This window comes from Asterias rubens, chromosome 19, assembly GCF_902459465.1.
Source record: "Asterias rubens chromosome 19, eAstRub1.3, whole genome shotgun sequence".
Taxonomy (NCBI): domain Eukaryota; kingdom Metazoa; phylum Echinodermata; class Asteroidea; order Forcipulatida; family Asteriidae; genus Asterias; species Asterias rubens.
Window position 1 is genome coordinate 8,091,491 of NC_047080.1, and position 22,173 is coordinate 8,113,663.

The 22,173-nt window shown below is 40.1% G+C and overlaps 2 protein-coding genes across 2 annotated transcripts in view; one reads left to right on the top strand and one right to left on the bottom strand.

Moving 5' to 3' along the window:
* LOC117303034 (laminin subunit beta-1-like) overlaps nt 1-6,728 on the bottom strand; it is a 49,681-nt gene extending 42,953 nt beyond the window's left edge. Inside the window, exons 1-2 of the mRNA XM_033787070.1 lie at nt 6,624-6,728; nt 737-1,527 (exon numbers count right to left, since the gene is read on the bottom strand). Of these exons, the coding sequence (XP_033642961.1) occupies nt 737-1,387 (651 nt within the window). The 5' untranslated portion in view covers nt 1,388-1,527; nt 6,624-6,728. The remainder of the gene's footprint in view (nt 1-736; nt 1,528-6,623) is intronic.
* Nucleotides 6,729-7,114: 386 nt separating this feature from the next.
* LOC117303035 (mitochondrial-processing peptidase subunit alpha-like) lies at nt 7,115-21,071 on the top strand. Its single transcript, XM_033787071.1, has 11 exons — nt 7,115-7,201; nt 9,762-9,967; nt 10,879-10,958; nt 12,165-12,247; nt 13,309-13,411; nt 14,154-14,246; nt 14,540-14,815; nt 16,584-16,883; nt 17,857-17,919; nt 18,986-19,130; nt 20,786-21,071. The coding sequence occupies exons 1-11, from the start codon at nt 7,128-7,130 to the stop codon at nt 20,959-20,961; spliced, it is 1,599 nt and encodes a 532-aa protein (XP_033642962.1). The 5' UTR covers nt 7,115-7,127; the 3' UTR covers nt 20,962-21,071.
* The last annotated feature ends 1,102 nt before the right edge of the window (nt 21,072-22,173 follow it).

The following is a 22,173-nucleotide window of genomic DNA, read 5'->3' on the forward strand; positions in this document are numbered from 1 at the left end:
TAGCCTTGCCTTGCCTATGTTTGCCTGACATTGACTTGATTGCCTTGCCTAGCCTTGCCTTGCTATGACTTGCCTTGGCTTGCCTAGCCTGACATTACCTTGCCTAGCCTTCTCTGACCTTGCCTAGCTTGACCTTGCCTAGCCTTGCCTTGCCTGACATTGCCCGATATTGCCTTGCCTGACATTGCCAGATATTGCCTTGCCTGACATTGCCTTGCCTCGCCTTGGCTTGCCTCGCCTTACCTAGGCCCTGCTAATGTTCTTGTCATTCTCATAAGAACTTAATCTATCAAAATATGAGGTGTATCACAAAACTGAATTTGACCTTGAAGCCCCAGTTTAGTCTTCAAAGGGAAACACAAGTCGGGGTGTCATGGCCGAGCGGATAAGAGCACCGAATTCAAGCTCTGGTGATTCTGTTCAGCGGAGTGTAGGTTCGAATCCCGGTCGTGACACTTGTGTCCCTGAGCAAGACACTTCACTGTAATTGCTTCTCTCCACCCAGGGGTAAATGGGTACCTGTGAGGGCAGAGTTGGTTCTTGTGATGGATTAGCCTTGATTGCTCTACATATTTGGCGGCACAGGCTGTATACTCCCCAGGGAGCTGAGATGGTTTAAGGAATGATTTAAGGCCCAGTGACCAGGGGTAATAATGTTGATACGCCATGAGCGTCACCGCGTGACGGACCTGAGCGCTATATAAGAAGCCACTATTATTATTAGTATATCACTTACCTCCTGAATATCTGAGTTAGGTACTTGGGTTGTTGTGTCCCCAACTACGTACCTCTCCTCACAAATGGCCGAGTAGCTAAGCGTCCCTCTCTCCACAGGAACACCACTGAAGGTTTCAGCGCAACTGACAGCATAGTACTGCAGTGGAGACCAGTTAATACCAAAATCTGCACTTTTTTCAATGATCAAACTCTTTGGGCGTAGACTCCGGAAGGCCAGCCGAGTCCCTTGAAATAAGAATTTGTCTCCGAGCGTAAGGAGCAGCTCCACGTCCTGTGCTCCCTTCCGTGATTGCCACCAGGAGTCCAAGTTGGGTGCTGAAAAGAAATAAACCATGGTTGCATCGTAGAGGGCGGTTTGCGGATGGGCGAGGTCCGGATCGCTCGCATCGCACGTCTGTTGTTGGTATTGTTCCCCCCCCTGGCTAGTGAGGTGGAGCTCAAATACACTGGGCGGGGTCCCGCAGGTGGAGCTGGTGGAGATCGTTCTGTTTGGCAAGTCTTGGATGAGGTTTATGAAAGGCGGGTAGCACGCTTTATCCTGGCAATTGGGAGTGTCTTGTCCAGCGACCCTCAAAATGCAGCATTGGTGGGTAGTCCAGATTATCAGCAACACATAACTCCACAACCTCATGACTGCATGTATTGCCATTTCTCTTGATATAAAATTCTAGCACCAATCTTTGGTGGGTTTAAAACTATGCGGTGCAGTTGGCCAACTATCACTTCTCAATAAATGCATCTTTGTTCCATGCTCTTTCTCTTTGTTGCCACTTGCCTCTTTGCATAGATCTAAAAAATACAAAATATGACAACAAAATAAAAATAACATCCTTTTTTAGTTTCAGTCATCTGCCATTTGATAAAAACAAACACGAACAACAGTGCTTGAGTTTGAAGAAGAAAAAATTAATTTAGGCTTATTTATTATGCTGAAAATTTTTATTAGATCAGAAGTGTTTGTGAAATATGCAAATCAAAATGAGAAAAAACCTCCTGGATGTGTTTGAATCCCTCTGTCTAAAACCACATTCCTTCGAGGGGAATTAATTCTCAAAATTGTACCAACAGCTGCAGTGCTTCTTACCAAGCATGTTTTGATGGTTATTAAGTTGTGTATTAAAGGCAGTGGACACTATTGGTAATTACTCAAAACATTTGTTAGCATAAAACCTTACTTGGTGACAAGTAATGGTGAGAGGTTGATGGTATAAAACATCGTGAGAAACGGCTCCCTCTGAAGTGCCATAGTTTTCGAGAAAGAAGTAATTTTGCAAGAATTTGATTACGAGACCTCAGATTTAGAACTTGAGGTCTCGAAATCAACCCTCTAAACGTACACAACTTTGTGTGACAAGGGTGTTTTTTTCTTTCATTATTATCTCGCAAGTTCGATTACCGATTGAGCTCAAATTTTCACAGGTTTGTTATTTTATGCATATGTTGAGATAGACCAACTGTGAAGGCTAGTCTTTGACAATTACCAATAGAGTCCACTGCCTTAAACAAGGCCTACCAAATCTCAACAATCCCTTTTTAACAGATAAAATACTCTATTTATTTATGAAATACGAATGCTTTAGGCTATGTATGGTTTTAATATGCATAATGTATGCATAATATAATACATAGTCATTCTGGTCCTTGCATGTTTGCACAGAATATTTAACACAAATAGTGCACCAGATGTGACTGCCTTTTTAATAAGAGTTCTATATTCTGGCTACCTTCCGAGTAAATCTCAGGAAACTCGTTGGCCAGACAGCGGTTTCTATGAACTGAAAGACTGAAAGTTCTTTTTTTAAATAAGCTGGCATTCTGGTTTTTCCCTTTTGTTTCCATGGCAAGGTCTTTGTTTTATTGTTCCTAGGATAGCAGGGTGTAATCAGAGCAAATAAGCATTTTTTTAGCTTTGTTAAAGGCAGTGGACACTATTGGTAATTACTCAAAATAATTATTAGCATAAAACCTTTCTCGGTAACGAAAAATGGGGAGCTGTTGATAGTATTAACATTGTGAGAAACGGCTCCCTTTACAGTGACGTAGTTTTCGAGAAAGAAGTAATTTTCCATGAATTTGATTTTGAGACCTTAAAATTAGAATTTGAGGTCTCGAAATCAAGCAGCTGAAAGCACACAACTTCGTGTGACCATAGGTGTTTTTTCTTTCATAGTTATCTCAAAACTTCGACGACCAATTGAGCTCATGTTTTCACAGGTTTGTTATTTTATGCATATATGTTGAGATCGACCAAGTGAGAAGACTGGTCTTTGACAATTACCAATAGCGTCCATTGTCTTTAAAATTGTAGGGTTTTTAAACCCTTTGTTGGATCAATTTGGCCATGACATGAATCCCTACACACTGTAAATGAATAGTAATTTACTGTAATCTGTAAGAGTTTCAGCTTGATAAGTCCCCAAGTTTTTAGAGAAAAAAAAACCCTGAAAATCACAGAACAATGTCTTCAGGAGAGCCACTTAAAATGCTGTACACATCTACATGATAAAATAATTTTCTTGAAATTGTTTTAGGCCTACTCATTTCTAAAAGAGTTCAGCACCTCAGCAAGTAATATTAATTTAAGGGAAGTTTTTTACTAGCTGGGTTATCACTGTATTACAAATATTGTAAATCTGTCACTGTTTGTATTTTGTGCTGTTCAAAAAGCACCAAAACCCTAAAAGCAAGGGAGAGATGAAGCAATTTATTTCCCAATTATTTCATTGCACAAGCTGACTACACCATCATGTACATTAGACTACACAATTACAAAAGGTCGAGAGGGGTCACTGAAAACAGGGTTATAGGGCCTAAACATGGATCATGCCCCCACACAATGTGAATGCACTCTGTTGGATTCAATGTGAATAAATGAACATGTTGTGATTATGCAAGGCTATTCACCTAACAGCTAAATTCAAATTCTTTAAAGCTTTGCTTGGAAAAAAACAAAACAGAACAAGACAAAGGCTTTAGGGCCTAAGCATGTTAAGTCTTAAGAAATGTAACTCCGTCCAAGGATAGTGTTAGCCAGAGGACTAGTCTGGGTGTCTTTTGGACAGCCTTTTTAAAATTTGGATGGCCGGTTTTGTCTGACATGTGAATGTATTGTGATTGAACAATTTGGACACCCAGTTTGAAACTTTCCAGCAAATTTCCAGCAAAATTGCTGTGCCCCTTCAAGAACAAAATTGAAGGCCTGTACATTTTTTGTATAATTGGCACTAACCCCCAATGTCTTCAGGGGTAGGAAATCCTCCTTTATATTTTAAAGAAATTGTCTATTGTTTATTTGATTGACCAATACATATTTTGAGTTGGATCCAAGATATGTACTTCAACTTCAATTATATCCAGGGTAGTCCCCAGGGTTTTTAAAAAACTGTGGGCATTCTGGACCCAAAATTGTATACCTGGTGTTTAAATTGGTTTTAAAAGCCCTACTCTTTGCAACACTGCAATCTGTCATAAATAATACTAAAATTCTTAAAAAATCAACCCTCAACAACCCAAAATAGCACCCCAAAAAAGTGAAACTCAACTTCACAAATGCATTCAGAAATTATAAACAACTCAGGGTTTTTTATGTTTTATATTTGACAATATGTTTGATAATAACTTGTGAAAGGAAAATGAAAGTGCAGTCATCGATCATCCATGTAACTATAAACAATATCAGACAAGCTTGCCCTACTAATGCCTTTCAAACTCTCAGCGCTTCTCAAGTTTCTATTTGTCAGTTAATCACCATGGTAACCGCCAACAACACAATTGTCTGCAACCTTGGTCACAGCGTCTTTAGAAACAACCCCTTGCAGAGTTCCAACCACTATAAAGCTGAGTTGTTGTGGTTTTTTAAAAGGTTGTGGTTTCAGAATTTAACGCTTGGTTAGACAACAGCCTAGAGGTCAATGGTTTAAGATTCAGTTTGCAAACATAAAAAGGAATGACATTGTAAGGGATACTTACGCTGCCTTAAACTTGAAAAGAGTGCAATTTAATAAATTTTGTTTGGAATGCTGTATCCCTGGTAATTTTTTTCTTGTCGAATATTTCCATAAACTTGATATGAATAACACACACATGATCAGTGAACATTTGAAATTTAAGCGACACTATTGTTAATTGTCAAAGACCAGTCTTCTCACTTGGTGTATCTCAACATGCATAAAATAAACAAACCTGTGAAAATTTGAGCTCGATTGGTCGGCAGAGTTGCGAGATAACTATGAAGGTAAAAACACCCTTATAACACGAAGTTGTGTGCTTTCAGATGCTTGATTTCGAGACCTCAAATTCTAACCTTGAGGTCTTGAAATCAAATTCGTGGAAAATTACTTCTTTTTCGAAAACTACGCCACTTCAGAGGGAGCCGTTTCTCACAATGTTTTATACTATCAACCTCTCCCTGTTTAATACTCATTACCAAGTGAGGTTTTATGCTGATAATTATAATTATTTTGAGTTATTACCAATAGTGTTCACTGCCTTTAAAGCCATTATACACTTTCGGAACAGAAAAAAAAAAAAGTTCACAGATTTACAAATAACCTACAGTGCTTACAGAAGGTAATGGTGAAAGACTTCTCTTGAAATATTATTCCATGAAATCCTTTACTTTTTGAGAAAACATTAAAACAATTTTCAATTCTCGACAACGAGAACTAGGGATGATAGTAAACACAATGTTATGACACGGCAAAACGTGCAGAAACAAGGGTGGGTTTTCCCGTTATTTTCTCCCGACTCTGATGAACAATTGAGCCTAAATTATCACAGGTTTGTTATTTTATATATAAGTTGTGATACACAAAGTGTGGGCCTTTGAACAATACTGTTTCCCGAAAGGGTCCAATGGCTTTAAGAAAACTTGTTGTACCACACAGAAGTTTATTTTTATTAATCCAGTATCGCTTTTTTTTTTTGAGGGGGGGAGCTTTTGTTCCAAGAGCTATTATTCATGAGAAGAAAAACAAATATTATTTTTAATTTATGGAGTTTTTATACAGTTTCCCCCCCCCCTACTTTCACCCATGGAGGTTCTACCTCCATGTTTCACCCTAGCCCCAAACAAGTGTATGTAATTAATTGGCATTGAACAAAACACAATAATAGCAGTGCCCTTTTCTTTTCAATACTGGACTTTCACACCCACAAAATCAACATAAATATCTTCCATGTGTAAAATCACTAAAATTATTTAAAACCATATTTTGCACGCATACTATTGTTATTGTTACTTAACTTTTTTATAATGTCAACACATTATTGGAACAAATTGAATTGAAAGAAAAAGGAAACAATGCTTGTCAGAGACAACAACATCAAATATTTGTGGCTTGTCTGAAATATTGATAAAACTCAAAGATTTTAAGGAGACTTCCATGAGGTTTAAAATACAAAAAGAGAATAAACACAATTTATCCAACATAAATTATAAACTGGAAACCGTGTGGAAAAGACATGCAACCAGTTATAATATCATTTACCCTTGTCCTTGAAAAATGATTTCATCAACTTTTAATTCAAGTTGAATTCCGATGAGTTCCTACATTTATTTTTGCAACAACCACTATCTACATGGAAGTAAACTACGACAAAAACGTGTTTACATGATATGAAAATTAGTGCTCTTGACATCCAATGAACTCATCCAATGAAAATAAACGTGCCAATTTGTATACCTTGTCACCTTCCGAGGACGAGCTACACAGACCGTGAAAGGGCTGAATGCTTCGTCCCGGTCTCGGCGCTGTTTGACGGTCTGGCTAACCGGGGAGGTCCCGGTGAATGTTTTCTTCTTCGTACTCGGTATTTCTTACAAATTAAGTAGTGTAATATATCTCAAAATTTACCATGTGAAATATCGAATCAGTATACTTTACCATTAGTACAATCCTCCACTATCTGCTCCTCCAAACATCGTAAAATGTACAGAAACTTCGAATTAGCGAGTTTATTACTGCACGTTGGTGCTCAAGTTTGCTGGACTGAAAACACCGCCATTGATTATCATTGGCTTATTATTTATTCATGAGATGCTCGCGCACCTTGTAAGGAGAATTTACTTTCATCGATGTAAAAATCTCGTAAAGATACAATGGTTAAATCATGGAGGTAGAATTAGATTTCCCAGATAAATTAGTACAATTTTATTGTGGCTTACTTAAATAATTGTTCATTTAATTTACAAAATGTGTACTATAGAAGGCATTTACAGCCAATATTAAAGAAATCACAAACAGTATTTAATTTTTAATAGACTTGCTACAATCACTTTTCTAGTTTTATTTCTGAGAAGAAAAAGTTGCACGCGCAAAAATGCATTGGGCACAACTTTGTAGTGCGGGGTCCATTGCCAGTCTATTACCTCTCGGTCAAAAACCAACATGGCGACTCGCATGGCGAAGAGAGCTGCTGAAAATTGTGCACGATTTTCGGGTTCAAGATCATTAGGACACAGGTATTACAAAGTAGGGTTGAGAGAGTGTGAGTAGGGATATAGATAATATATATTTTTTATATAATATAAACAATAGTTTTCATTGACTTTAAGATTTTCAATTGGAAGTGCCCTTTTTTTTTTTTTTAGTTTTAATATATTTATTTGCAAAATGAAGTCATAGTCATACCATGCCTCAAAGTCAAATATGAAATTCCAGGCCTGACGCGTTGAGTGGAACCCAGAGGATTCAGGAACATTTGACGACATAAGGTTTATCGCGATTCAGAACTGTAATGCGTCATGGGTAGGCAGAGGGGGCACCTGGGCTAGCACCTGCGATGCGCCTGGGCTACCAATGCCCCCGCCCTTCCATTACTCATCATGTTCGGCGGAACAGCGCCCTCTCTTGATATTTTGCTGTTCGCGATAATTCTTCTGGACTAGCAAACATGGTTTTAAAAAACTGACCATTAAAAAATGACAAGCTTACTACCGGTCCTGAGTGTCTAATCACTGAAGTAGCCATGGATGGGCGCCGGCAAACCCTGGGATCCAACATGTAGTAAGATGAACCGGCAAGCTCACACACATAAACCATGACTACTTTACCTGTATTTAACAGGGGGAGAATCATTAAAAGATGGCGGCGCCCAAGAACATGTCACATTTGTACACGTTTTTTTGGACCAATTTTCAAATCAATCACATCTGGACAGTCATCATTTAGTAACCCCTGTTATGTGTTATAGTAATTCCACAGATGTAAGGAATAAAATGAGGTATGTTGGAGTAGTATAGGACTTTTTTAAATGGGAAAAATTTGCAATCAAACTACCTTGCATTTTGCATCTTTGAAAACTTAGCGTTTAAGACATGTATCGAAGGTGGGCTGTAATGGTGACAGCTCAACAAGGTGGGCTAACATAAACCATGACTACTTTACCTGTATTTAATTGTATCATTCATTGGGAAGTAGGAACTGCAACTGGAAAGGAAACAATATGTGGTGGAAAAACCATGGAGAAAGGTACTCTTAGAACTATGAGGTTCGTTCCGCAATTGTCTGGAGTGCTATTGTCTCCACGTGGAGACGATATGGGAACGAACTTGCTCATAGTTTAGGAGTAGAAGAAAGGAAGCCCCATTATTGTCTTGCGTTAGTTGCTAGAATCACAGTCTAGTTCACAGGCCTAAAGCTCTGGTGTTGTCCAATGTCAGCAGCAGAGTGTGGGTTCGAATTCCCGGATGTGACACTTGTGCCCTTGACCCATAATTGCTTTTCAAAAAGTTAGGAAGGTATTGCATTCTGCTCAACAAGCCAGGTTTCTAATGAATGATACTGGCTGTGGCAGTGTCATGGCCGAGTGGAATAAGAGCACCTGATTCAAGCACTGGTGTTTGATCAGCAGGGTGTGGGTTCGGATCCCAATCGTGACACTTGCTACCTAAAATTGGGGAGGTAGTGCTTTCTGCTCTACCGGACAGGCTTCGAATTGATGATACCCAAGCCTACATTCGTATGGACTGTAAAAGGGGTAAACCTGTTTCAGCCATAGGAGTAGGTGGCAATGGCCTCTGGAAAAAATAATTGTAGCCCACACCTGGAAGTGGCCTTCAGGCCTTATGTGTCAGGCGACTTGCATAATTTTTTTTAAACAAACCCACCCATGCCTACATTGGTACGGACTGTGATGGGGGTAACCCTATTTCAGCCGTCAGTGCCAGGAGTAGATTGCAACATGCCTCTGGTGGGTTGACAGCCAAAATCAGTCAAGTGTTGCCCTCACCTTGAAGTCGCAGTCCAGTCCAGCCTTGTGATGTTGGGTGATCTCTCACAAATAAAAGAAATAAAAATACATTCAACAATTCAGGCCTGATACTTTATGGAGGCAATGAAGGCGATTGCCTCCATGCCACCTTGTCATTGCCCTAGTGCCCTTGAAAAATGTTTACAATTTCCTCACTCATAGCTTGGTCATACTAGGGTGCCCTTTACCAAGTAGAAAAAGCCTCTGTCAATTTCACTGAACTCTTCCTAACTTGGAATTAATCTTAGGACGAGTTAAGTTAACATTCAACAGTTCAGGCCTGATATAGTGATACTTTATGGAGGCAATGAAGGCGATTACCTCCATGCGATCTTGTCATGAGCCTTTAAAAGGTATGGCGGACGTGATAGGAGTGTACTGTTTGGCTTGGGTGTACATGTATGCACACAAATTTACCAAAAACTTATAGTGTTGTAGCACTGTGTCCGCCATATCTCAAAAAGTCTTATTACCCTAGTGCCCTTGAAAAATGTTTACAATTTCCTCACTCATAGCTTTACCAAGTAGAAAAAGCCTCGAAGCATCCGTCAATTTCACAGAACTCTTCCTCACTTAGAATTAATCTTAGGAGGAGTTAAGTTCCGTATCCATAAATGTTAGGACGCATTTAACCCATCCTGTTGGGTTACTCTTCCTAACTCACAATAAGATTAATCATAGTGTTTTGCCAAATCGGCTGCAGGCCTACAACAACTTTGTAAATGTCTGGTGCATTTGCGTGATGCTATTTCTTCTTCTTCTTATCTTAGGTTGAAACGCCTCGGAAGTCGCAGCTTCTGTAGTGCCGATGGGGGAAGTGCAGGCAGTATTCCGTTGACTCAACCCTTACCAGGGGTGCCCCTGCCTGTTTATGCAGCCCTATCCAACCATTCACATGACACTCATGTGACGACGTTAGACAATGGGCTCAGGGTGGCCTCTATGAATAAATACGGCCAGTTCTCTACAGTTGGAGGTGAGAAGAACTCTAAGGAACAATGGTTGAGTCTGAGTTTTGTAGCAAAGCTTCATCGTAGATTACTGTTTCTAAAAAAAATATTTTGGGCCAGAATAGGCCACATTTCCCAATTCTTAAAGGTATTATACAAGATTGTAAAGGATAAAAAACATTATTGCTTAATGTTAGTCTGAAAACTTTTTTATTATGAAGTTCAGAGTCATACTCAAGTAATTTTTCCCTGAAATATTTATCTCTGAAATGAAAACTGTATCTGACCAGCTTAAAAGGGAAAATAGGCTGGTTTCGGTTGTAACAACCCAAAATTAAGCGGTAATTTTCAGTGAGCAATCAGCGCTGATATTCAGTGCTTCTCTTCCAGGGGTTAGTGACGAGAAGTAACGATACGACGTGCTGCCCATGGTAGCAAGGCTGCCTGCTTTACCACTGGTCCACATCTAGTGATTAGACCACAGGGTTGGTAAATTTGCAAATGATTAAGTACAGAACTTATTTTCAACAACTGGCATAAATTTAAAATTGAAAGGGAAATTTCTAGTATTGTGAAACTCTCAGGCTCTGCATACCGCTGAATTCTGCGCTTACCTTAACCGTTCTCTGCTTGCAGGTCATTCGCTGAATTTCTGCGCTAGCTGTGTAAGCACAGAATGCCTAATAGTAACGTGAAGCACGCATGCTCACAGGCTGAAATTCCCCGCTAACCCGTGAAATACGCTTGACGTAAGCACAGAATTCCCTGCTTTCGCAAGCATCAATTCTTTTCATACGGTGAGCAGAGCCATGAAATTGGGCCCAAGTCTAGTAGCAGAAGTTTGGAGCCGACAACCACAGGTCTCGATTTAATCTTGTTTTGGAATTCTAACCCTCTACACACACCTTCCAAATGTTTTACTCTTTGTGTTATTCAGTGTTATTGGATTCAGGCTCACGGTATGAAGCAAACTACACCAAAGGGATCTCTCACTTTCTGGAGAAGCTTGCTTTTGGGGTGAGTAAGGAATTGTGTTCAAGTTCGGGACAATTATTGTTGTTTTCTTTCGTTTCTTCTTTTAAGAAAACTTGAAAGCTCAAGGAAGTTATTAAGAAAACCTTGAAATCAGAAAAAATCTTTAAATACATCTTAAGCCTGATAATAATTGGCTAGGAATTACCTAACGCCCTGCCTGTACAAGCGTTCAAGCCCGCTAGATCACTACTTCAATTAGCTACATATAAACCACTGCAGGTCTGAAACTTGCCCTGCCTTGGTGCCCTTTGAAATTTTTCAGTACAAGTTTACGCTTCCCTCATAGAGGTGCCCTATAAAGGGGAAAAAAAAGATAGGGAGACCACCAACAAAGTGCTAGATAGTGCTGGCACATTAAGCTTGATGTAATTGGTTGAAATTCCGCTATAGTCAAATTTTCTCAGAACTTTCTGTTTAACTCTTATAATTTACCCGGCCAGTTTCCCTTGTGGTTTATTATACACATAATGAATGTTTATGAGTGCAATGGTGCGAATATGTTCATGAGTTGAAAGATGGAATGTTCTATTCAACGAGGCGGAGCCGTGTTGAATGGAAATTCCAGCTTTCAACGAATGAACATTTCGCACCATTGCACGAATGAAAAACATTCATTATTTGTTTTATATAACATCCAAGTAGATCTTTGTCATTTTGATTAAAAGATACAACTTTCAAAACAAACAAAACGTAGGCCTACAATTTTTAATTGTAGAAGCCGAATGTTAAGTAATTTTACTACCTTGCAGTAACACTGCTGCGTTACCAAAGACACGCGCAGGCAGTGATATGTGTTTACTCAGCTTTTTCGGATGGAACGAAAAGTACTATTGCACGCTGGCAGCGTGCAATGGTACTTTTCGGATGGAACGAAAAAGCACGGTGAGTGACTCAACGTGCAATGGCACTTTTATTTGCTATCACGTGACGGACAATCCTCCAATCAAATGGCAAGGATCTGCTCGGGTGTTATATAAAACTTTATATTTATATTATGAAAGTAAACAAATTGTACAAATAGCATAAAAGTTATATTTTGTACCAGTGGGACAAGGTCACTTTAGAAAATGCAAAACAACTAACAAAAACTAAAACTAGGAAAAGTGAAGACAGTAGTCTGAAACAGTTTTCAGTTTCCTTGCCACTGATGTTCTTCTCTAAATCGATGTCTACTTTTTGTTCTCGCAGTCAACAGAACTGTACAGTAACAGAGATCACATTCTTCAAGAACTGGAGAAATATGGTGGCATTTGTGACTGCCAGTCTTCAAGGTAAGATAATTGACAAATCATAATTGAAAAAGGGGCGTGTCTTTAAAGGAGGAATCTCATATTGTGGACACCGTGTCAAATTAATTGGGCAACTGTTGTAATAGATAGAGTGCAGAAGCATATTGTTAGTCTTGTTGGTGAAGGGTTGGGATCAACGTAACACCCTCTTTCTCAGCGTAGGTGTGTAGCCAGCCTCTAGCTTTTCCCCTTCCACAGATACTTTCATGTTAAATGTGCCACCAGTATGTCTGACCTAGTTCCTCCTATCAGGGTGTTTGAGCTTGAAACCAGACTTTCTGCTTCTTCTCACCCATACACTCTTGCTTTGGTGAGAACAAAAAGCCATTCCAACAGCTTTATTCCACGTACTGTATCTATTTGGAACTCCTTGCATGGTGCGTGTTTCCCTCCATCCTACAAACTTGACTGTTTTAAGAGGAATATCAATTCCTACCGCCAGCTATCCTGAGTTATTTTCATTTTTAATATGGTTATTCTTGTAGCCCCATAGCAAGAGTGGCTTTCAGCCTTGTTTGGGGCAAACTTGCAAAGAAAGTAAATGTGGCTAGTTGTTGGCAGGACGGCTTTTTAGAGGTGCTGGTCACCTGTTCCTCCTCGCCATTCACTGGCTTGGTACTTTTGGCTATTTTGCTTCTATGTGTTTTTATATATCGATTTGTATATTTATATTTCTAATAAAACTAAAACTATGTATATTGTGGGATGTCATGGCCGAGTGGATAAGAGCACCAAACTGAAGCTCTGGTGTTTCTGTTCAGCAGAGTAATTGCTTCTCTCCACCCAGGGGTAAATGGGTACCTGTGAGGGCAGAGATGGTTCTTGTGATTGATTTAGCCGAGTAGTGCATGTTTGTTGCACTGGCTATGTATACTCCCAAGGGAGCTGAGATGGTTTAATGAATGAACTTAATGACCCAGTGCCCAGGGGTAATACTACTGGAATCACTTTGGGACAGCCCTTCGGGTGTGTAAAGGGCTTTTTAAAAATCAATTAATATTATAATGGGCTTTTTCTGTCATCACAAATTTTAACAAATACAGGGACACTATGATCTACGGTATATCAGCCAACACTGACGGTCTGTCTGAAGTCACTAAACTCCTATCTCAAGTTGTATTCCAACCTAAGATGACTCCAGGTGAGGTAAGATATCAGCAGATTCATCGATTCTTGTCATTTTAGTTCATAAATGTGACCCGCTCTGTGAAAATGAGTCAGATATAGGCAATTTCAGGAATTGAGTTATATGCATGGCTGAAAAGAACACATCAGCAGTAGTAATTTGGTATGTGTCTAAGCTTTTGGGTGTATCGCGTTGCTGAGTTACTCCCGTTTGAAATTAGCCACTACACCATTTTTTGTGAAAATCGAACTACAAGTAAAATGATATTTTAAACTAACCATTGTGTGCAAATGGATACAAATTAGACATAAGTATGATCACAAAATTATTGTATTCATAGCTTTATTGCCTAAAAGTAAGTGTTCTAAAGGTTAACCATGCAACTAAAGATCTTTAAAAGAAAAAAAACCTTTTTTTTTATTTTATTTTTTTTATTCATTTTCCACATTAAACTGTCCATAACTTAATAGTGCATTGGGCGACATGTGACTCATTTTCACAGAGTGGGTCACAAATATGGTGTCTTTTTAACCCTTCGGCAAAACCGAGAAATCCTTAGTTAACTTTCGTTGTGATTATTTTCTTGAGTTTCAAGTAAAAGTTTTTTCGTTGAGGATCAAATTAGAAAGATTTTAACAGTTGTTTGCTTTTCCAACTTGAGCCTTTGAACTTGGAAACATAAAGCAGATCAACAAAAACTAGAAAATATTGTGTGTTTTTATCACATAACTCTATATTATTTTTTCTTTCGCATAAATACAGTTTGATGACGCCAGAGTCGCAATCCAGTTTGAGTTGGAAGATGTTGCCTTCAGACCAGATGCTGAACCTGTACTGATAGAGATGATACACCAGGTACGTGGCTTACCAAACAAGTATTTGTGAGTGTGTTGCCGCATGTCCCTCATACCTTGCAGGAAAATACTGTATGTTTAAGCGCCTTGAGCCTCACTGAGTTACAGATATGTGCGCTATATAAGAAGCCACTATTATTATTATTGTTAACAACACCTCCCCCAAAAAGGAATATTATTGTTATCATATCAACGGTTGTCATCAACAAAAAACCATAACCCTCTGTATTGCAAGATAAATTGATATGGTAAATGTAAACTACCAGTAGTTTAATATTTTCATCTGATCCGCAGGCAGCATTCACAGACAACACCCTCGGCCTGCCCAAGTTATGTCCTGTCGAGAACATCTCCCGCATCGACTACAAAATGCTACAGAAATACCTGCATAATTACCACACCCCGAAGCGCGTGGTGCTGGCTGGAGTGGGCATGGAGCATCAGCAGCTTGTAGACTATGCCAATGAGCATTTCGTTGGGGTGACACCTTCGTGGGAGAGTTCGGAACTAACTGGGAAGGACAGTTCTGTTGATAGATCGACAGCTCAGTATATTGGAGGTTTACAAAGGGTGAGAAAACTTGTTTGAATAAAGACCTAACCCAGCCCCATCAGGCATAGACTTTCATCTTTTAAAGCCATAATACACTTTCGGAACAGCAACAAAAATAAAAGTTCACAGATTTACAAATAACTTACAGGGTAATGGTAAAAGACATCTCTTGAAATACTATTCCATTAAATGCTTTACTTTTTGAGAAGACATTGAAACAATGATCAATTCTTGACATCGAGAATTACAAATTTATAGTAAACACATGTCATGACAGGGCGAAACGTGCGAAAACAAGAGTGGGTTTTCCCGTTATTTTCTCCCGACTCCGATGACCGATTGAGCCTAAATTTTCACAGGTTGGTTATTTTATATATAAGTTGTGATACACGAAGTGTGGGCCTTTGGACAATACTGTTTACCGAAAGTGTCCAATGTCTTTAACCCTTTAGCATGCACGCAACATTAAACATAATGTCACACGCTCCTTAGTGCGCCAGGAAAATTCAATCGATTTCCGGCCTGATCCAGAAATCGTCGGATAACTGTCGATGTGATTATTTTCTTGTGTTACAAGTTGAGTTTATTTTGTAGAGGATGAAATTACCTTTTGGATGACTTTCACAGTTGCTTTGTTTGTCTCACAAAATTCAAGCTTTCAGGTTGGAAACATAAGAGAGTAACTAAAATTTGAAAACATTGTTTGCGTATCTAGTGAAGGTTTCTTTACGTGGAAAGTTGTGCACACAAGTTTTCTCAACTTTACTGTCGTCCGACAGGAAAACAAAGCTACGAAAAGTGGTTGAAAATAATCACAACATACCTTGAGAAATGAAAATGAATGCCTCTATTATCAACAGATACCTTCTGTACCTCAAATCTTTTGTAAAATCCTTTCAAATCGCGGTATTCCGTGTGTAAAAACACCAGAAAGTTTGACGCGATACAAGCGGGAGACTGCCATTACTGTGTACATGCGCGCGTAGTACGTGGTACATCCCCTATACGGTCCGGCTACACAGAGAAAACGTACAGCTCCACACAGAGAAAAAGCACCCACTCATTTTTTCTTATGTGGACCATGTGCTATTTTTAGACTGTTGTCATCTTGAGATCGCGCTCTATCTACGGCTGTTTGCTGCGTTATAATCGCATGTGTATAACTCAAAGTACACCATGTCAAACTGCGCGGGCGCGTGCGGGCAGTATGCGTGGTCATACCCAGGGCGCCTCCGGGCGTTATGCGGGCTAAAGGGTTAAGGGAAGGTATACTTTTGATACTTCTTGAAATTAATGGCAATAAAGAGCTACTTGTTTGGACGTACAGCAGCATTTGATAGCCCCCTTACATGCCTGCTTGAACACATTGTAGCCATGTCCAGCGCCTTAGCTGCAAGTAAAGCCCGGTTCATACTTCCTGCGAATGCGAACGACAAGAATTTTGACGTTAATGTGACGTCACAACTCTGTTTTCGCTGCGATATTCGCAGGAGAGCACAACTCAACCCCCTGCAAATTATTTGTTGCGGGTTTGTGGCATTCGCATTCACAGGAAGTATGAACTGGGCTTAAGGATGTTTGGCCTCCCAAATTAAAATTTCATAGTTGATGTGCCAACATTCCTAAGTTATATATAGTGAGACGAATTCTAAAGTGGGATTTAGAGGGTTTGGAACCAGTAGACCGTGGTTAGAGTTTGAAGTATCATAAGGTACACAAGAGCAGAAATGTTTTCCAGTTGTCCCCAGCATGACACGTTTTTTTTCACTCTCATTTTTCTTGACAGGAAGTGCGTGATATGTCCAACATTGCCCCAGGCACTCCAATCCCTGAGCTTGCCCATGTCGTCATCGGTCTAGAGTCCTGCGGCCACAGGGACCCAGATTTCATCGCCTTCGCCGTCCTCAACATGCTGATGGGGGGCGGGGGATCCTTTTCCGCCGGGGGACCAGGGAAGGGCATGTATACCAGGCTGTACTTGAATGTGTTGAACCGGTTTCATTGGATGTACAGCGCCACGGCGATGCATCACAGCTACGATGATAGTGGCATCTTCTGTATTCATGCCAGTGCAAATCCAAGCATGGTTCGTTAGTCATAATTCTGTCACAATCATAGAATAGACCAATCCACAAAGCTCCGCCCCATTGCATATTGACCAATCACACCGCAACGAAGGGCCGACAAATAAGGTCGGACATGCGTGCGGGTATCTTGGCACATGCAGCAGAGTTGTGCAGAAAGGCATTGGAGAGCCCCACGTGTTCTGGCTCACACGTGCGTCGTGGGCAGAGCCTACTGGATCGGTCTATTGTATAAGAACTAGAGAACGCACTGGCCTAGTTACGCGGCCCGCGTGGGGCTATTTTGTAAGTGGAAAAAAACGTCATAGCGTGTGTTTATCATACGCCATGTTGTTTCATATTCAACGTACGTGTGTACAACATTTCTCTTACAAACGGGCGGGCATGTCTTCTTGCGGTCCTGTCGTGTTTGTGCACGCAGTATCACCAGTGCGCCCTCTAGTTCTTATATAAACCTCTATGGTCATAATAAACCCATCCATTAACCATCTCACATCAGTATGTTAGAAATTTTTATAGCATCTTGAGTAGTCGTTTTCTTTATAAAAATACATTGCCATAATGAAACCCTGACTTGACGAAAGAAAAACAACAAAGGTTCTCATAGTTCTGGGATTTGATGATGTCAGGTGAGAAAATTGAGTAGGTACTCACCCTGATTTGCAGAAACTCAGCCAAAAAAGGGCAATTTTTACTGGACGTGGAGTTCCCGGACTTTTCTCCCGTTGAGCTGAATGTGAAGATGGAAAAAAAATGGCAGCCTGTCCTTGTGTGCCACATTTGGTTAACAACAAGAGAAATGTCTGGAATTGGGGTTCACACAATCAAAATAATACCTCAGCCGTAAGACTGTCCCCAAAAATTTGCAGAAAAACAAGTCATTCAACATGAAGTGGTTAAGTCCTGCCCGCCATGGCAACTAACTGTCTGTCTAAAAATATTGATGTTTCCTCTCTTTATTTGTTTTGCTGTTAGGTCAAAGAAATGGTTGAGGTCATCGTGAGAGAGTTCTTCAACATGGCTGGCCGGATTGAAGAAGTGAGTCTTAAAGATGCTATGTCAGATTTTTGGCCCCAAACATTAAAACATAGATTTTTTTGAGTGAATGGTATTTCAAAGAGTATCACCCGCTCTAACGAAAAAAAGTTTAACTTTTACTTTTAATGGTCAGGAACCATGACTAAAATTTAAAACGTTTCTAAAAAAAACACATAAGAATTGGTCACATGATATATTGTCGGGATCCCGACAAAGACTTATTTTGAGCGCTTTATTTCACTGCTACTAATAATTGGCGGACTTTTTCGAGCAATGGCTCAAATGAGAGCTTGTAACTTTCTCGACCCCCCATCCAAAAAATTGTGGGTCAAATCGGCAAAAAATCTCACATAGCATCTTTAACTTTCTAATTCACAAGAATGCTTCACAACAGTAACGAAATGTATATTAGAATTTTAGGGTGACAATTTCAGAGGCATCCTCATCGACGGATGTAGGCTCGGGTATCATCCACTATGAGCCTGGTTGGTGGAGCAGAATGCACTACCTTCCCAACTATTTGCAAAGCAATTATGCTTTAGTGCCTTGCTCAAGGGCACCAGTGTCATGACCGGGATTCAAACCCGCACTCTGCTGCTGACAGCCCCAGAGCATGGGTCCAGTCAACTAGACAATACTTTTTATTTTCCTCCCACATATGAAAATTTCTTCATTGTCTCCTATTTATCCTGTTATTAGTGATTGCACTGTTGTCATAAAATAAATAAAGGGATCAAAAAAAGAACTAGACGCTGCTAACTGCTTACCAACCAAAAGGACCTATGATATAAATGCAAAACATAGATAGTGGCCCAATGTTTCGACCCTAGCAGAGTCTAGGCTAAAAATAAATTCAAAATTATTGTGTTCCTACGGGACATCTGCCATGAGTGTGAGTCCAAACCACCATGCAGCTAACAGGGAATTATTTAAATTGACGAGCCGCCAATTTCAGGAATGAATAATAGTTGAAAATATTCACATAGCCCCTCATGTATATACAATAGTTAAGCCTTGCAGAATGGTTAATATTGCCTTGTTCTGTTTTCATTTTCAATTTTGCAAGGTGGAGTTGAGTCGAGCCAAGAAGCAGCTACAGTCCATGCTGATGATGAACCTGGAGGCCAGGCCGGTGGTCTTTGAGGACATCGGCCGCCAAGTCCTGGCCACCGATGAGAGAAAGGAGCCTCAAGAGTTCTGCCAAATGATCGGTAAGCAAGAAACAAACTTACTTGCTAACTTAGCTACTTAGGACAAGGTGTCCCTTGGCCTCCTTGGATAACCGTCTTCATTCAAGTCTGTTTGGAGCTAGTTGCTCTGCCTCTCTCTCTCTCTCTATAGCCGACCGAGGTCGGAATCATGTTGAGGCTTGCCCATCCCTGCCTATCTCTCATTAGGTTGGGAAGATCAGCTGGAAGCACCCCGATGTCCCTAGCAACTACATCTGTATAGCTGAGCTTCTTTTTCCCTGTTTCTCCTTCTATGTTTTGGTGACCAGGTGATAAGCTGAGAGACAGGTTCTTTGGTGCTTCTGTATGAATGCCCTGCGAGTCTCAGACGATGCTGTTGTATTTTGGTGGATAGTTTTGGTTCCTTATCATACAGTTCTGTATTTGTCATGTGTTGACTCCAGTGAACATTTAAGCGTTTCCGCAGAAGTTTTGTATAGCACCCATCCATTTGTTTTTTTAGTTCCCTTCTGACTGTTCATGTATCTGAGCCATACACTACTCTGCCTCACAAAGTGGTATTTTGACATCTTCCTGGACTTGATTCTTTCAGCTCAATGGCTGGCATCCTCGTTGTCGTGGTGTGAAGAAACAAAACTAGTTATCAATTGTGAGGCTGTTTCTGAATAGACCAATCCATTAAGCTCCGCCCCATTGTGTATTGACCAATCACAACCCATTGCACAACCAAAAGTCCGTCACTATAAGGTCCGGCGCGCACGGCAGAGTTGTGCAGAATGGCATTGGAGAGGCTCACACGTTCTTGCTCACACGTGCGCCGTGGGCGGAGCCTAATGGATCGGTGTATTGGCAGCTACAGCTTTGGTTACATCTAGATTTCCCCATTCTCATGTGTTGAAGTATAATATAGCATTAGAAACACACTTAGCAACAGTCATAGCCATAATTGTAGCCGCAAATTCAGATACGGCTCAACTCTTTAAGTTTTTGCACCACCCCCCCCCCACGACCCTTCACCATGCGGTTACTTAATTTTCTTATATTACGCCTGAATATGCAATTTGCATATTATGTTTGAATAACTTCTGTTACTCTTACTTGTTTAGACACAATTGTTACTCTTACTTGTTTAGACACAATTTGCCGCTTGAATTTGAATTCACACAAAAGGGAGATCGCCAACATAGGGCTAGATAACTAAATTGGCAGAGGGCTGTCTCGTTAAATCGGGAGGTTGTTGGTTCAACTCCCGCTCTAGTCAATTTGTCTTTGTTCAACCCCAAATCATTTAAAAGTTAACCAGTTAGTTTGCCTTGTTGTTTATTATTTGATATCTGAACTAAAATTCCCAAGACAAAAGACAGTGTTGGTATGTCTTGTGGGAAATATTTGAATTGATGTGGTGATTTTTGAAAACAGTCCTAGGCATAATTGTAGCCGCAAATTTGTTTTTTGCACCAAACCCTCCCCACGACCTTTCACCATGTGGTGACTTAATTTTCCTATTTGCATATAAGATTTCATTATTTTCTGGTAATATTCATTGCTTAATCTCAATTGGCCGCTTAAATTTGAATTTCTAAGACAAAGACAGTGTTAGTCCATCACATGGGAACTATTTGAATTGATGTGGTGATTTTTAGTTGTTGACCTTGAAAATGTTTTCTTCTTTGCAGAGAAAATCACAGCTGAAGACATCCAGCGAGCCGCCACAAGAATGTTGCGCACCAAGCCCTCGGTGGCAGCTTTGGGAGATCTGTCTCGACTGCCGGAGTACCACGCAATCCAAGAGGCCCTCATCAGCAAAGATGGCCGCTTCCCGCGTAAATTTGTTTCCCTCTTTAGGAGGTAGTCTGTAAAAAGGGTCGGGGGTTAAAGGTACCGGAAAAAGAAAAAAAAATTGCTGACACAACGCATTATTTGGGGAAGGTCATGTGTCATTCAAGTTTGGTGAAGTGCAAAGAAACCAAAAACAAATGTAATGTATTCATAACACCTGCGTTCTGATTGGTCGAGAGGAGATCACATTGGCATGTTTAAACTTGCGATATAAACACGATGAGGGTTGTTTAATCACGGAAAACTGAGGTAAAGAGGGAGCTTTCAGATGTGTGCGCTGAGTGCACAAATTTCAAGGCCACATTTTAAATGGTAGATCGCTATTTGGTTGCGAAAGCTCGAAACTTGCATTTCTTTAGAGTAGTAGTGGTTCTGACAACTTTTTCTTCTCAGAACCACAGCTTCTCAAAAGAGATTTAAAGGGAGGGTACACGTTTGGTAGTTACTCAAAGCAAATATTAACTTAAAAACTGACTTGGTAACGAGCATTGGAGAGCTGTTGATAGTATAAAACATTGTGGGAAACGGCTCCCTTTTTTTCACTAAAATATTAAAAGACTTCTAGCTAGAAATCTCTTATTCCTATCTGAAAGCACACAAATTTGTCCAACAACGGTGTTATTTCTTTCATAACTTTTTTGCAACTTCAATGACCGATTGAGCCCAAATTTCCACAGGCTTGTTATTTTATGCTTATGATGGGATACACCAAGTGAGAAGACTAGGCTTTGACAGTTCCCTAAGGTTTACCTTCCCTTTTACACATGGTGTTCCCGCAAATAAATCAACTCAAGTTATTTTCAGTTTGAGCCTGCATATCCATTCTAGGTACTTACAAAAAATGTAAGAATTAAAGGCACTGTACACGTTTGGTAATTGTCAAAGACCAGTGTTCTCACTGGGTGTATCCCATCATAAGCATAAAATAACAAGCCTGTGGAAATTTGGGCTCAATCGGTCATCGCAATTGCAAGAAAACGATGACAGAAAAACACCCTTGTTGGACAAATTTGAGTGCTCTCAGATAGGAATAAAAGACTTTTAGCTAGAAGTCTTTTAATATTTTAGTAAAAAATTACCTCTTTCTCAAAAACTACGTTACTTAATAATAATAATAATAACCCGTTTTTATATAGCGCTTTTCACGCCCGGAGGGCGTCCCAAAGCGCTTCACATTATTACCCCTGGTCACTGGGCCTTAATTCACTCCTTAAACCATCTCAGC

Bases quoted from the DNA above. Each gene is read 5' to 3' on its own strand.
- LOC117303035 (XM_033787071.1), top strand. From the start codon at position 7,128: ATGGCGACTCGCATGGCGAAGAGAGCTGCTGAAAATTGTGCACGATTT. The intron at 7,202-9,761 runs GTATTACAAAGT...TTCTTATCTTAG, and splicing joins TCAAGATCATTAGGACACAG to GTTGAAACGCCTCGGAAGTC. The intron at 10,959-12,164 runs GTGAGTAAGGAA...TTGTTCTCGCAG, and splicing joins TGGAGAAGCTTGCTTTTGGG to TCAACAGAACTGTACAGTAA.